Source organism: Bos indicus x Bos taurus, chromosome 25 (genome assembly GCF_003369695.1).
Source record: "Bos indicus x Bos taurus breed Angus x Brahman F1 hybrid chromosome 25, Bos_hybrid_MaternalHap_v2.0, whole genome shotgun sequence".
Lineage (NCBI taxonomy): Eukaryota > Metazoa > Chordata > Mammalia > Artiodactyla > Bovidae > Bos > Bos indicus x Bos taurus.
This window is the reverse complement of record NC_040100.1, coordinates 7,675,012-7,690,331: the sequence shown is the minus strand read 5'-3', so window position 1 is coordinate 7,690,331 and position 15,320 is coordinate 7,675,012. Positions and strand designations below refer to the sequence as shown.

General features: G+C 49.8%; 1 protein-coding gene across 5 annotated transcripts in view; it reads right to left on the bottom strand.

Moving 5' to 3' along the window:
- CUX1 (cut like homeobox 1) overlaps positions 1–15,320 on the bottom strand; it is a 349,600-nt gene that overhangs the window by 148,714 nt on the left and 185,566 nt on the right. For all 5 annotated transcript variants that reach the window (XM_027528189.1, XM_027528191.1, XM_027528190.1 and 2 more), the window contains exon 4: positions 9,151–9,229. In XM_027528189.1, coding sequence (XP_027383990.1) covers positions 9,151–9,229 — 79 coding nt within the window. The remainder of the gene's footprint in view (positions 1–9,150; positions 9,230–15,320) is intronic.

Genomic DNA, 15,320 nt, shown 5'->3' with positions numbered 1-15,320 from the left:
TAAAAAGGCACAAGAGTCAGGATATTATGATACTAACATAAGGATAGACATTCAGATCAATGAAATAATAAGCTGGACTGCAGTAAAATAAAAACTTCTGCTCTTTATATGACCAGAAACTGGGAGAAAATATTTGCAGGGAATATATTTGACAGAGGACTTTTGTATCTAGACTATATAAAAGTTAGAATTCAACAGTAGGCCAAACAATTCAATTAAAAAAATGGGCAGAAGATTTAAACAGATGCCTTAGAAGTGAAGTTCTACGAAGGGCCAAAAGCATGTGAATAAAAATTTAGCATCACTAGTCACTGAGAAAAACACAAGTTAAAATCACAACGAAACACGCTCTACACTCACTAGAATGTCTAACACCTAAAGCACTGACAACAACACACAGCGTGGAGGACGGGGAGCAACTGGAGTCCCACACGCATCGGGGGAGGGGCCGAAGTGACACCACTACTTGGAAAACCCACTCGACGGTTTCTTGTCAAGCTAAACATGCGCCACCCTACGCCCCAGGAATTCTAGTCCTAGCTATTTATCCAAGAGAAATGAAAACAGACGTCCACATACAGCTGTCTATGAACACTTACAGCAGGCTTATTCACGACAGCCACAAACAGTTCAAAAGTCCATGAACAGGTGGATGCGAAGGCAGATTGTTATACATCCACACAGTGAAACACTGCTCCCCAGTAAATGTGCACAAATAGCCCCCAACACACCACACTGAGTGGAGGAAGTCAGACGCATCAGAGTACCTACCCAAGGACCCCATTTATGTGAAACTCCAGAAATGATGAACCTAACCGGGGTTGACAGAAAGCACATCAGAGGTTGCTGGCATTTGAGACTGTGAGGGAACTTTTGAGGGGTTATGGGTGTTCTGTATCTTGACTGTCTACTGGCCATTGTATCAAATTGTACACAAAATAGGTGTTTTATTGTGTGCAGACTATGCCTCAATGAGGTTGATTTTAAAATATATGTATTTTTTACTGAGAGCAAAATGTTTTTTTGTACTGCTAATAAAATGTAAATTTTAAGTCCTTTTGAGTCTTCATCACATCCTTTAAATTCTGTTTTTAGTACATGACTGGCAATGTATTTCATACACTGCTGTAAAGACACATGTACATCATTTAAATAACTAAATAGTATATATTGGGGGGTACAAATTTGAATTTTTTTTTACTGTTGGGGGACATGAACAAAAGTAGCTCAGAAAGTCCACTCAAACCATGGACTTTGTAGAAAGAATGGACAGAGAAGGTGGAGTCAAGGTGGTGAGAAGTAACGGAGGCTTGGATTAGGGGTGGCTGACGGGGTGAGTGGTCAGATTTGGGTTGCACCCTGGAGGCTGGGTCAGCAGGACTCACTGATAGATAGCTCTAAAGTGTGAGAGAGGGAAAGGAGAGCAGGCTGACCCTGCCTCTGTGGCCAAACCCACTGTGTGCGTGGTGGTGTCATCTACTTTCCAGTGACGGGGAGTGGGGGGCGGGGGGAGATGTCATCTAATTTCTGGTGGGAAGTAGTGCTGTGGGGGACCAGCTGCTCTCCTGTGGCCACACGGCGTCTGCAAGCCTAACAGAGTCAGAGTCACCCAGGGCGAGTCTGGGGAACCCACACTCCTGCAGAGGAGAGAGGGTCTGAAGAGGAGCATAACGGCGGAGGTGGGTTCTGCGGGCACAGTGGACTCTTAGATGAGAGAGCTGGGCTGTGGAGGGAGATGCCACCGTCCTCTGAGCACACGTGTCTTCTCAGTGAAATGTGAGGTGTGTGGAGATCAGGGCTGAAGAAAGGTGTGAAACAGCACCTGTAAGGGGGATGCTGGGAATAAGCGTGGGGCCCGTCTGGGCTGCTCTGACCTTATGTAGAACGACCAGCGTGGTTCTGCAGGAACTTCAGGACACTGGTGTGGGTGCCCTGGTCACTGTCACACCACTAGCCCCGAGGCAGGTATGTCCTGGGAGGAGGAAGAGGGTGCCACAACCACATGGCAGGAGGGGAGCTGTGGGGCTGGGAATCGGGGCTCTGATTCCATCAGGTGGCAGGGTGCTAGGGTGTGTGTGCAGGAGGGCAGCGGGATGCTGGCTGCTTCTGTTGTGAGGGACTGCAAAGACCCGCAAAGACTGACCCCCTGGACCCCAGTCCACCTGTGCGCAGAAGAGGAGGGGATGCGGCCCATGAGCGCCAACCCCGTGACGACATCAGAACGCAGCAGACGCTCCCTCCACCAGGGCACTCTGGGCTAATGTAATCATACGATTACATAATTAACCCAGCTGTCTCATTAAGAAAATCAACTGGAATTCAGGGCATAATTAGTCATACAGCAATTAGCATGCTGATGAGCAACTGATGAGAAGCTGTCTAGATAGCGCGTGTGCCAGGACCACCCCAGTCACGGCAGTGGGGGGAACACGCCACCCCCGCCCCCACTGCAAGCCAAGTCACCAAGTTGCCACCAGTGAGCTGGGCTGGGGGCCAGGGACAGGAGTCCAGAGGGAGAACCCTGAAGGTGGGGCGGCAAGCGCCTCGGATGCCCATCTTGTCAGGCTGGCCTTTCTTCAGTGCATGTGCAGCTGCTTGCTTGGCTTGCAAACGTTCTGCTCCTCGGGACCCGAGTTTGTTTCAGGCTGGTCAAGGAGGGTGGAGAGGCGGCCTCCTCTTCCGGCTGCAGTCACCCCAGCACTGGTCAGAGCCTGACCACCCCCTGGCCCCTTTGGACCAGCTCTGGTCCTGCTGCCCAGCAGGGGGAATGGGAGCACCTGCAACCCACAGCTTCACTCCACAGCTGAGGCCCCGTCCCTCTCCTGTCCTATCATGGAGCTGGTGGTTGATTTTCACATGTGAATGGAGATGTTTCAGGAAGGTAACCTGAAAACATGCAAAGGGGCTCCTGCTATCAGGCTCCGAGGTTAAGAGTTCTCTCTGGAGGGACCTGGGCACCCGTGGGCTGCTTGCCAACCCTGGGAGCCTAGAAGACCCGGACTGGAGCAGCCTCCCAGGAGCAGGCTGGGGTGGCCACATCACATGGCCTTCAAAAATGCCACCAAGATGCATGTTGGTGAAAAGCCTGGTATGAGAAGCAAGGGGGTAGTTCTAACAGATCGTATAAGACTTCGCTGCTTTTTTTTTTGGCCAGGAGTCTTACTATGCATCCTTCATCAGGGGACAGACAGGAAGAAAAAAGACAGACAGAAAGGAAAAAAAGACTGAACAGCGCTTCCGGTAACTGATAGCATGTCTTCACTTTAAACAGCCTGTTGGGCACAAGGGACCGGCTCACTCTGTTATTCTCATGTGCTTGTTTCGTTGCTCAGTCGTGTCCGACTCTTTGCGACACTAGGGACTGTAGCCCACCAGGCTCCTCTGTCCATGGGATTCTCCAGGCAAGAATATGGGAGTGAGTTGCCATTTCCTTCTCCAGCGGATCTTCATGACCCAATGGCTGAATCTGTGTGTTCAGTGTCTCCTGCGTTGCAGGCAGATTCTTTATCCACTAAGCCATTGGGGAAGCCCTGTTATTCTTACAGAAAAGAATTAAAAAGCAGCTCTCAGAACGGATGATGGTCCACTTTTACTTCTGGATGCTCAGATGTGAGGCCAATGGGGACCTTCTCCAGCAGAGACGGTTTTCTTAAATCCTGATGGAAACTTCCCGCCGCCCCGAAGCAGCAGTACCCAGGAGCAAGGGCATCTTGGTGTGGGTGCTGCAAACAGAGCAGCCTCCAAAACGGGCTCCCTTCTGCTGGTGCCCTTTCAAGACTTCTGAAAACTAACACGTTTTACTTCTGATTGCAGGCCAGTCATCTGAGGGGAATGAAGTGAGCTGGGCCAGTCAGGAAACACTGTGCTCCAGCAGAGTTTCCCGAGTCCATAAGTGTTTTATATCACTGGTAATGATAGGAAACGGCAACCCACTCCAGTACTCTTGCCTGGAGAATCCCATGGACAGAGAAGCCTGGTGGGCTACAGTCTGGGGTTGCACAGAGTCGGACACGCCTGAGCACAAGCATCTCATTATGGGCTCCCTAAGATTTAAATCTTAAAACCAACCCCTCTGGGCACTGCCTTTGTGTTTGAAGGGTTTGGGTCTATAGGGCCTAAACCATGTCTTAGCAAGGACTGAGCGATGACTCTCTGTTGGTGTTGGGGTGGGAGGGGCCCAGAGAGAACCCAGAAGATGATGAGAACCAGCAAAGACTCTGTCAATGGACTCTACACTGGGGCAGAGATGTTCTGCAGCACCGCTGCCCAGCTCTCCAACACTTTTCTTTCTAGGAACTTCTAAAAAAAAAAAAACAAAAAAAAAAACCTTTGCAGAGATGTTTGTGGGACTGAAAAGGCACAGTTGTGTTTTATACCAATTATTAAGTGTGGACAAATACTCCACCCATTACTGCTTACGTTCTTATCTGGTTAACCCACTACTAAGGGCTATTCAGCAACTGAGATTGAGAATTGAATATTTTATAAATGTATGCTCCCACCCCACCCCCCACCCCCAACCCTCTGCCCCGATTGTAGAGATAGAGACGAGCTCATTGTAAAGAATCTAAAAAGTATCAAGAAGCAAGAGCAAAGTCACCCACGCGAGGTTAATTCCTGGCAGATTATGCATACCATGGTAACTCTACTCAGAACACAGTAAAAATTCCAGTTATGCAAGGGCCTTTAAGAGGAGGTCATTCCAGAATTTTCCCAGCTATCTGAGAGGGTCACACTTTAAGAGTGGAGACATTTACTTCTTCTTCCATTACAGTGAGGGAAGGAGGCTGCCTACTTCACCAGCTTTAACTGTGGGATATTCTCTCAAAGACGCTCCGCAGTCTCACACCACCCGAGGGAGGGCAGGGGTTACCTCTCAGCCGCATTTGCATCTTGGGTGGGTGGTGCTGGGCCTGGCACGTGGCTCCCAGAAATATAGGCAGAGGGAGTGTGTACTTCGGAACAGCACACCTTGAACTTTTTCTTGCACTGCTGGGGTCAGTGTGGTTGACAGTCGCTGACCTCTGCTCTCACCCACAAACATAGATTCCAGTGTACAAGGACGCTAGCCTCCCGGTCAGGGTGTCTGCTGCTGAGGACTCCCCGACCCGGGGCCTCGCCGGGTGTCCTCTCCACGTCACGCTGCTGGCAGAGGCTATGATTCTTTTCCTCATGTGAGTGGCCATTAGCAAATTAATATAAATCCCTATCAGAGGTTATTAAAATAAAAAATTTTAAATATTTGCAAGTGTAAGCTATTTGTACGTTGATCATATAAACAATGATATAAAATCTGTGATAAGAGTCACAGATGAAGCCATTTAGGCTGATGATGTAAAACTATGACTTTACGAATCTCAATATAAAACTACTTTACTACTGCCATGACGTTGACAAGAAAGGCAAAGGCCACATTCAACTAGAATAATGATGAGGAACAATAATAGAATTGGTGACTGGAGGCTAACTTGGCACACTTTTCGCTGGTCTTCTTTTTAATTTTGTAAACCAGATAGAACCACATAAACAGTATTGTCATTTAGAGATGGATGAAGTAACACTGCATGAACTGGGTCCTGGGCGAGAGCCATCTGAGTAGCTTTCCTCCACTGTCCATTCCTCTCCAAGTCTACCTCCTCCAGTAGAAACCCAGTGACCTCACCTCTCCCTTCCCATACCACCTGGGATCCCTTTCTGATCTGCTTCCACACTGCAGTCAGACTGACTTTTTCGTTATGCAAATCTGATCACGTCATTTCCCTGTTTAAAATCCATCAATGGTCTGTCTGTGAGACAAAGTCCAGAACCCTTCATCTACTCCAGCGGCCTGGGCCCCTCCCTCCTGAGTCACTGCATTCCCTGACTCAGCTCAATGACGAGCAGGGCTCTTGGACTACTAATGGTGTCCCGGTGTGGATGATATGGTTCATGGCCACTCTCATCATCTCCCTCTCCTCCTCCTGCTCCCTGGGGCTCATTGCCACCTCTGACCCTGCCCTGTCCTTCCCCATCTACACTCTCTTGCCCCGGGGCTCTGCCTTCAGAGCACTGCTCACACCTAAAATTCACTAATGATCTGTGTGATGACTTTTGGATGCCCACATTCCCACCAGACTCTCAAGTCCACAAGAACAGGAAGCTGTTTGTCGCACCTGCTCCTAGTCCATCCCTGGTACTCAGCACCGTGCCAGGGGACAGCATCCTCAGTGCTGACGGGGCTTTGGGGGTGCTCCATGGAGCCAAGGGGCACAGCAGGGGGGAAAGATAGCATACACTGGCCACAGTAGCAGGATGTTTCTGATAACAAGTATCTGGCAATAACCTCAAAACTGATGAAGGAATGAGGCACATCTGGTGACAAGTGAGAAGGGAGGTAAAGATGAGCTCTTAATGGTGGCAACTGTTCAGAGGACACAGCAGGACAATCGTGGATTTAAATGTTTACTTGGTGTCTTTGATCTAAAGGAGGTTTTTGGAAGGAGAAATAGCGCTACTTGGGATTTCAGATGTGGAAGCTGAGAAGAGGGAGGAGCTTGGTGACCTCAATGCTTCTTTTGAACAATAGAGCTGCACCGCTGGGGGAGGGAAAGGGCTGGGGCAGAGGGGGTCCCCTGCTCCATGCGTGAGGCTGGGTGTGTCGAGCTTGGGATGCTGGTTGGATAGCTACTTAACCCAACACATTCTAGTTGTGTTAACCTAACACATGTTAGCACCAGCCACAAAAACCCAAGGCCTCTGAAGTGCATGTGCTGGTGTGATGAACCCTGAGTGCTAAGGATCATCTAGATGCTAAGCGCAGTCATCTAGAGCACAGGCTCAGTAGCTGTGATGCACGGGCTTAGTTGCCCTGAGGCATGTGGGGTCTTCCTTATACTAAGTCACTTCAGTCATGTCTTACTCTTTGTGGGCCCATGAACTATAGCCCGCCAGGCTCCTCTGTCCATGGGATTTTCCCAGGCAAAGATACTGGAGTGGGTTGCCATTCCCTCCTCCAGGGGATCTTCCTGACCCAGGGACTGAACCCATATCTCTTACAGGTTCTGCACTGGCAGGCAGGTTCTTTACCACTAGCGCAACCTGGGAAGAGGGATCAAACCCATGTCCCCTGCACTGGCAAGCAGATTCTTAACCACTGGACCACCAGGGAAGTTCAAGTTGTTTCTTGAAACCATAACTTAACACACCCCACCTATGTTTCTGAATTTGGCTGGATTGAAGCCTGGAGCCCACAGACAGTTAAGGCCCTCCGACTCTCCCCATTTATGTGACTGACCGTCAATAAATGCATTGCTATTGACCAGGTCCTTCCTGTAAGCCTCAGCCACATTATTACTTCATCTGAGCAATAAGCAGACTTCAAAACACAGGTTGAGATCGCCAAGCTCCATTCCTGCTTTTCAAGTACTTGTTAGATGTGTCAGACCACAGCATTTGTAAGAAAGACGTACCTGGGAGGCAGGTAAACGTGATCTATGTGGCATGCAAATATACTCTGATGAACTCTTATTATTACAGAAAACATCAAATGTTATTTGCTCACACCACCTTAAATTAAAACTGCCAGCCAAAAAAGGACAATTATGAAGCATATCACCAATACAAGGAAAATGATGATGGAATAACATTAAGTGGAAAAAAGCAGAATATAACTATATACTCATGATCAAAGTTCCTTAAAAATTATATATGTATATGAATAAGGACTGCTCAGGTAAAGAGGCATGCTGATGAGAAAAGTGGTCTCTTTTCTATTGATAGGCAGTGAAGATGGCAAATAACTGCAGACAAAGAAACCCAACGACTTGTTCAAGTGGCTTCCCAGTGGAGAAACCTCACTAAGGGAGGACCCAGGGACAAGCTGGACTTTTTTAAAAAAAAGAGTGTAGGTTATTTAGAAAACAAGAGCTGTAGGCTCTCTGGGTCTCTGGCAAAAGGCAAAGTAAGCTGGCCCCTTTCAACTAAGTCACTAACAGAGCTAGCACTGGCACAAGAAAACGCAAGCAGGTCCCCCAAGCTGCTGATGCCTGAGAAGGACGGCACAAGTGATTCACTCACCGTGGAAGAGGCTTCACATGAGCCTCGGTCAGAGTGTTCGGGAAACCCTAGGTGGGTACAGTTGAAAGGCTAGAATTTGGAACTAAGAGCTGGATAAACTCCTGAGATAGCAAAAGGGTTAGAACAAAGGCAATCCCTCTCCATCACTAGGCTGTTTCCCGACCTTATTCCATTTTACAGATGGGAAAACTGAGGTTCACAGAGGAACAAGGGATGTGGTCAAGAACTTATAACGAGACCCTGGCATCTGGATCTCCCTGCTCCTTGTCCCAAGTGTCTAAGTGAGTTCTCCTGCTCCTAGTTTGGTGTGGCCTCTGGCTCCCAGAGGGGACACAAAGCCCTCAGTGGACTTGAATTAGAATACAATACAGATACAAAGGAGACTTGTTTCTGCTTTGCTTTGTTAAGACAGTTCTAGCTGTGTTGGTGACACACACCGGATTCCTAATAAGGGCACGCTTGCAGCTCTAGTGGGCGGGGTGGGGAGGGTGGTGGTAATTTGGTTTCCTTGGTCAGCAGAGGATGGCATTCGAGTGGCTCATTTTCTGATCTGAGTCTTTTCAGGACTGGGTTGGGACCCGTGTGATTGTGTCTGTCACCTCCCCATGGATTGAGTGGACCACCTGGGGACAGAGGGTTGATGGGACCAGTGGGGGCTCTAAATTCCATCTTGCTTTTCTAAAATAAGGAATGAGGAGCCATTATTTCTCTGAATGCCGTAGCAAGCGTTATTAAAATTGTAGCTCTTTATTGCCTTCAAAAGAGGAAACATCTCCTACACATTGTAGTTAAATGGGTTACCACCTGCCCTTTGATATGAAGTGAAAGACTTGGCCAGAGGTCACTGATTCCCTGGATGACCTGGGAGAGGAGCGAGGCATGCGAGGTGCCCTATCGAAGCCATTCCTGAACACGGAATTGGTCAGCCCAGAACCGTGAACATCCAGGGCGTCTGCACAGTGCACACACAGGTTCTATTTCTTCTCTGTGAAACATGCAGCATTTTAAACCAAAGCCTAACGTGGCAGCTCCATCAGAAACCCACCGACTCACCAGACACAACGCCCATGGATGGGCTGCAAGTGCTGGGCTTACCTGGAACATCAATCAATCTCTTGTAGACATTCAAGAAGGCTGCCTCAGCTTCTTTGCTTCTCTTACTCAGTGCATCAATCTGAAAGGAAATGGGAGGAAGACAAGAAGAACAAAGAGCTCAAAATTTGTCAAGAGGTGATTTAATAATCATTGCATGTCTACTGAGTTCCCATGGCAAATGGGAGTCTGATTTCTTCATGGAAATGCTGGACAGCTGGGCCTTCAACCTCTTAGTGTAAATGTCTACAAACACATGAGAGGGAGAAAATCCACGGGCACCAGCCCGTTGAAGGGGAAGGAGGCAGGGCAGTCCCATCACCCAACAAAGTTGGGGCTCTCCAAGAGAACACGTTCTCTTTCCTTCTTCCACCAGTGTAGACTATTCTTCCACCAGTATAGACTAAGAGCTGACACACGCCAGACTCCGAACTGGAGGCAGGGCAGAGAGGGACAGCTCTCAGCCCCAGGGGCTCGTGGTCCAGTTGGGGAACAGGTATGTAAATGAGTAGTGAAATCTCAGCCAGGGGACTTCCCCGGTGGTTCAGAGGCTAAGACTCCATGCTTCCAATGCAGAGGACCTGGGTTCGAACCCTGATCAGGGAACAAGATTCCACATACCACAACTGAAGATCATGTGTGCTGCAACTAAGACAAATAAATGAATCCCAGCCAGGAAAGTGCTCGGTAAGCAGAGTCCTGGGGACACCAAGAAGGGGACGGGCGTTGAGCAATAAAACAGGTGACATCTGAGCAGAGTTCTCAAGAGCAGCTCACCAGGTGGAGAGGTGACACGAAAAGGGGAGGAACACATTCAAACTCCAAGGTTCTGAAACCTACGAGCCCTTAGGTCCTCTCGAAGAATTTTCTGAAAACCAAAGACCCTCCTTCTAGAAACACCTGTAACACACACGGTTACACGCTCTACTTGTAGGACACTCATGTGTCCACCTGTATTCTGTCCATAGAATCCAGATGAAGAAACCCAGATGGGGCTATTACACCCCAGGGAATGTGGGGCTGCTGGGGGCGAAGTGCACGGATACATGGGTGTGAGACTGGCCAGGTGAGGGGGTCAGTGCACTATCTGGACCTGAGTCAGAGTGGAAGCAGGCCAGGAGGGGCAGGAAGGAGACGACCTTTCCCACCAGGTTGCTGCCTCTGCCCCGGTGAGAACGTGCAGGGCAGCGGAGTGGGGACTGCAGGAAAGAGGCCGAGCAGAGAGCCCAGGTCCAGCTGAGCTGATGTGAGACTCAGAGGATCCAGGAGTGTTAAGGATGGTGTCTGGGTTTCGAGTTTAGGCGACGGTAAGTTTCTGCCTCAGTGGCCAGGATCAGTGTGTCTCATGAACCAACCCAGCTGAGCTGGTTTCCCTCCAGTGAAAAGCCTATTCATCAGAGAAAGGTGATGTGTCCCCAGCACACCGGACACACATCCAAAGAGGCTCTGGCGGCTGGCTGGATTCAGTACGTATTCTGCTCCCCAAACACGTTTGCTCAGACAACAGATCACTTTTTACCCCTGAAGTGTGCAAGATGCTACACGCACGGAGTTCACGCTGGCTCAGGAAAAGGACACTAAATTATATATTCCTCTGTCCCCTCACAGAATTATACTCTGTCTCCAACGTTATTAAAGAGGCAAAAGGATGTGGTATAATTACAGGGACTCTCACCTGAGCCAACCAACAATTTGTTAAGGGCTGACAGAGGTCACCTGATTAAAGACGGGAAGACCCTGGGGAGGGGGACACAAGGTTTGTGGGAGGGGGAGCAGGGCGGGTCTCGGGGAATTCAAGGCAGTAGAAAAAAAGCACAGTGCATGGACTTCCAACTTCTACCAAGTCGTGCTGCAAAATGCCTATGTGAAGGCAGTTGTTGAGGACTCAGACCCACTTTCTCCCCTAATAAAACAAGGTGGTGATTTGGGCATGTTTTCCAAATAATCCATAAGGACTACTTAAAAATGTCAAGGTAGTCCTCTCTTTATTTTTAAAATAAAATCCTTCCCCCACTCTGATTCTTGGCAGTTCATATTCATTGTATAATTAGAAATATATTAAAAAATAAAGAGGAAAATTAACCCCATAATTCTGCCATTCACCAGTGGAAGTCATTCCTCTGTCTGCGGTTCCCTTTTAATTTTGAATGAAAGGTAGGCATGTAGGCAAACTATAGAGACAGTAGATTAGTAGTTGTCTAGGGTGGGGGACCCGGAGGATGATGGCTAAGGGGTGTGGGTTTCTTTTTGGGGTGATGAAATGTCACACGATTGATCATGACTGTAGTAAAAGTCAATGCCAGGTTTAAACGGGTGAATTATATGGTATGTAAATTATATCTCAATAAAGCTGTTTCAAACGTGTGTGTGTATATGTATTAAAATCAAACTGTATGGAAAATTTTGTACTGGGCTTTCATGAACATATAAAGTCTTTTCAGTGTCTATTATATAATTTGGGGAATGCCTTAGCAGTATTATTTCAACTGTTCCTAACCACCACTTACATCAGTGTTTTGAGCAAAGAGAGATATTTGGAGTTGCCTTTCCAGATGTCTCGAGTTCTCCCTTCACTCCAGGCCTTTCTGCCACCTCCTGTGCGCACTGTGCCCATGGGCATCAGAATCTGCCCCAGAAGCAGGGCAGGGGCCCCAGCTGCTTTCCACGCCTCTAGACACCTACAGACGCTTCTCTGCTCAGCTCCAGATCTGCTTCCCAGGAATTCGGCCTAAACCCACAAAGGTGGCTGCCTCTACAGGGGGCAGAGAATGGGATGTGGAAGGATCCTGAACACTGTCTTCTCGCTCCTGTCTGGGTTGTTGGTGGGGATGTGGGGGAGGGGTGAGTACCCTACACAACACACTTGGGACTGTTATGGATCGTACCGTATCCCTGTCCTGAGAGTCCTGACCCCCAGTACTCACGAACATGGCTTTATTTGGGAATAGGGTCTTTGCAGATGACCGTGTTAAGATGAGGTCATTAGGATGGGCCCTAATCCAACATGACCTTGTCTTTATAAACAAAGGACATCTGGACCCAGAGACAGTCATGCACACAGGAGAAGCTCACGTGAGCAGGAAGCCAGGGATATGGGTGAGGCACCTACAAACCAGAGATGGTCAGCAAACCACCAGGAGCCAGGGGAGGGGCCTGGAACAGACCCTCCCTCACAGCCCTCAGAAGGAACCAGCCCTGCCGACACCCCAACCTTGGCCTCCGGCCTCCAGACTGTGAGAAGCACATGTCTGCTGTTGAGGCTGCTCAGTCTGCAGCACTTGGTTATGGCAGCCCTAGCAAATTAGTACAGGAACCTTGAACCTGTGTCTTCTTTGTGCTCTGTTTGCACAGATGCAGACTTGCGAGAACGAGGCCAGGCCGCTGAGCTTTATTATTAACACATTAGGCACCTGGGCTGAGGATTCTTAAGAGAGGTGGTGAGAGCGCCATGTGTGGGTGAGTTTCTCCTTGATGAAGACCCCCAAGCCTTCCTCCAAGGTTTCCAAACCTGGAAGGATTTGTTGATTCTGGCAATTTTGAGACTTTCTCTGCTCACTCACTCTTTTGACTCCTTCCATGGGTTTGGGCTCAGAGTTTGGGTGTGTCCACCCCCTTGCCCAGCTCCATCTTTTCTGGGGTGGGCTTTCCCTTGCTGTGGCCTGGGGCTTCTCAATTCCATGCTTTCTCTTCCTTGAGCACCCTTTGTTGGCATCTATGCCTCCTGAAGATCCGGCTGTGCTGCCAGACATAGTGCAGGCTCCAGTGGCCCCAGGATGCCTGTGCCGGGTTTTCCTGGAGCCAGGCCGGCCGGCCTTGTGTGCCAGCCCCACCGACCAGGGCTGGGTGGGTGGGAGAGCCCAGAGGGGTGAAGTGCTCAGCACCTGGCGCAGGGAAGTGGGGCCCCATCTGTCCCCCTTATCATGTTGTGAGAGAGGAAGAGACGGCATCATCTTCATCCTCATGCCCTGAGCGCCTACCTTTGAACCAGAACTCAGCGTGGCAGCCCCTCGGCACAGGGGGTAAGAGGTTTGTGAATGAGAAGAGGTCTGCAGTGAGGTCTTAGGCACGGACTGGATGTCAGGTCCTAGGTTAGACATTCTGGCTACTTAATGTGCAAAGCTAGCCCGAGGCAGAGATGCTGTCTACCGCCCACACCCATGCAGGGCCACCTCGAGGAACAGTAGAGTACAGAGGGGCTGCTGTTGGTGGAGCTTGGGCAGATCTGGAGAAGTTCTGGCGGTGCTCAGGCCCTGGGTAAAACCTGTTCTGCTCTGGGGATCCGCCTCGCCTTGCACTCCAGCCACACCCGGTTACTCCCTATTCCCTCAATAGTGAGCAGTTTCCCCGCAGCCTGGAAGGCGCCTCCTTGGAATGTTCCTCTGATCCTCCAGGCTCAGCTGATCCGTCTCTGGGCTGCCGGCCACTCCCGTCACCACATAGGATTGTCCCAAAGGTCCCAGACTGCAGATGAGGCTCCGTCGGGAGACCCAGGATTCCCTGAGAGCCTGTGCTAGGCTTTCCTCCTGATGGTGAGCACGTAGTAGGTGCTGAATACATATTTATTGTGTGAATAAATATTTACGTACATTGGTCAACTGTTTTATTTGCAGAAGTGAGCACATGGTGAAGGGGTACAGCTTGAGGTCTATGAAAATGCTTACTATGTAGAGAGCGCTGTGACTCGTCAGCAGGTGGGTGACCTGCTTCTCTGATGAGAGGCACCTAGTTGGCGCCAACACAGGGGAGCATCCTTTCCCATCACATATGTCCACGGTCTCCGGCCGGCCTCCCACGTTGAACTTCTCATCCCCACCCCACTCAGATGCCCACCCTGTGATTCTATTGAGAGTTTCCTGGATCCAACAGTTATCCTTTCAACATCACTTTTATAATGCTGAGTTGGGCTTTTCTGTTATAAGGATTAACATTCAAGATAAAGGTCTATAGAAAGGGGTTTTATTTTAAATCTCAATTAATATTTGCCTCCAGCAGGATGAGAACTCAGAGGCCAGGGCTAGAGGCCAAGCTAATGGAAACTGATGATGAGACTCCCGAGATTTAGAAGGGGTGAGAGAACACCCAACCTTTGGGCGCTAGCAGAGCTGCACTATGGGGCTTGGGGCGTCCTGTAGAGTGTTTGCTACTGCTCCCCCACCGTCTGCCCTCCCTGTGAGGGAGGGCGTCGCCTGTCTCTGCCCGTAGCCACATGACGTGTGGGGGCTTTCTGGACCACAGGTGGCAGACGGGGCCACGTGGGACGTAAGTGGTGGTGCCACGTGCTTCGTCTGCATGTAAGACCTAAGAGTGAGTGTGTGGTTCAGCTCTGCATGCTCTCTCTCTGCTGTGAGAACAGCACAACCTCAGAGGAGCCACTTCTTGCACTGGGATCTCTGAATAAAGACATGTGGGACTTCCCTGGTGGTCCAGTGTCCAGTGGTTAAGAGTCTGCCCGTCAATGCAGGGGACGTGGGTTCTATCCGTGGTCCAGGAATATCCCACATGCCTCCTGCAACTAAGCCCGTGGCCACAGCTACTGAGCCCGAGAGCCGTAAAGCTCGTGCTTGGCAGCAAGAGAAGTCACCGCAGTGAGAAGCCTGCACGCTGCGGCTGTGCTGGTCCTTGCACCACCGGAGCTCATGGTGAGTCTCTTTCTGTCCACTTCCCACACTGAGCAAGGATGCCTCACGTCTGGAAGCATCCTCTCCCCACCCTACGGTCTGTCCCAGGGCAGGTCAGCAGCACCTTCCTCTTTTGACCTCCACCCCGCCCCCTACCAAGCCCCCGCCAGCCCCCAGGTCCTGACTAACATGGGAGGCCTCCTGGGGTATGTCTGTGCATGAACAAGGGTAGATTCCAGGCTGAGAAGTCTGCACTGGTCAAGAGATGCCTCGAGGCTCACTGGTGACTTTTATAACATTGAGGACCTTGGAAGATCAGGGTAGAGAAGGTAGTTTTCTACAGTTGAGAGCTTCGAGAAGGTTGGTAATATCCACCGCACTTTAGTCTAAGTAGTGTGGTGCTGGCGAAGACCCTTGAGAGTCCCTAGCACTGCAAGGAGATCAAACCAGTCCATCCTAAAGGAAATCAACCCGGAATATTCGTTGGAAGGATTGATGCTGAAGCTGAAGCTCCAATACTTTGGCCACCTGATGTGAAGAGCTGATTCACTGGAA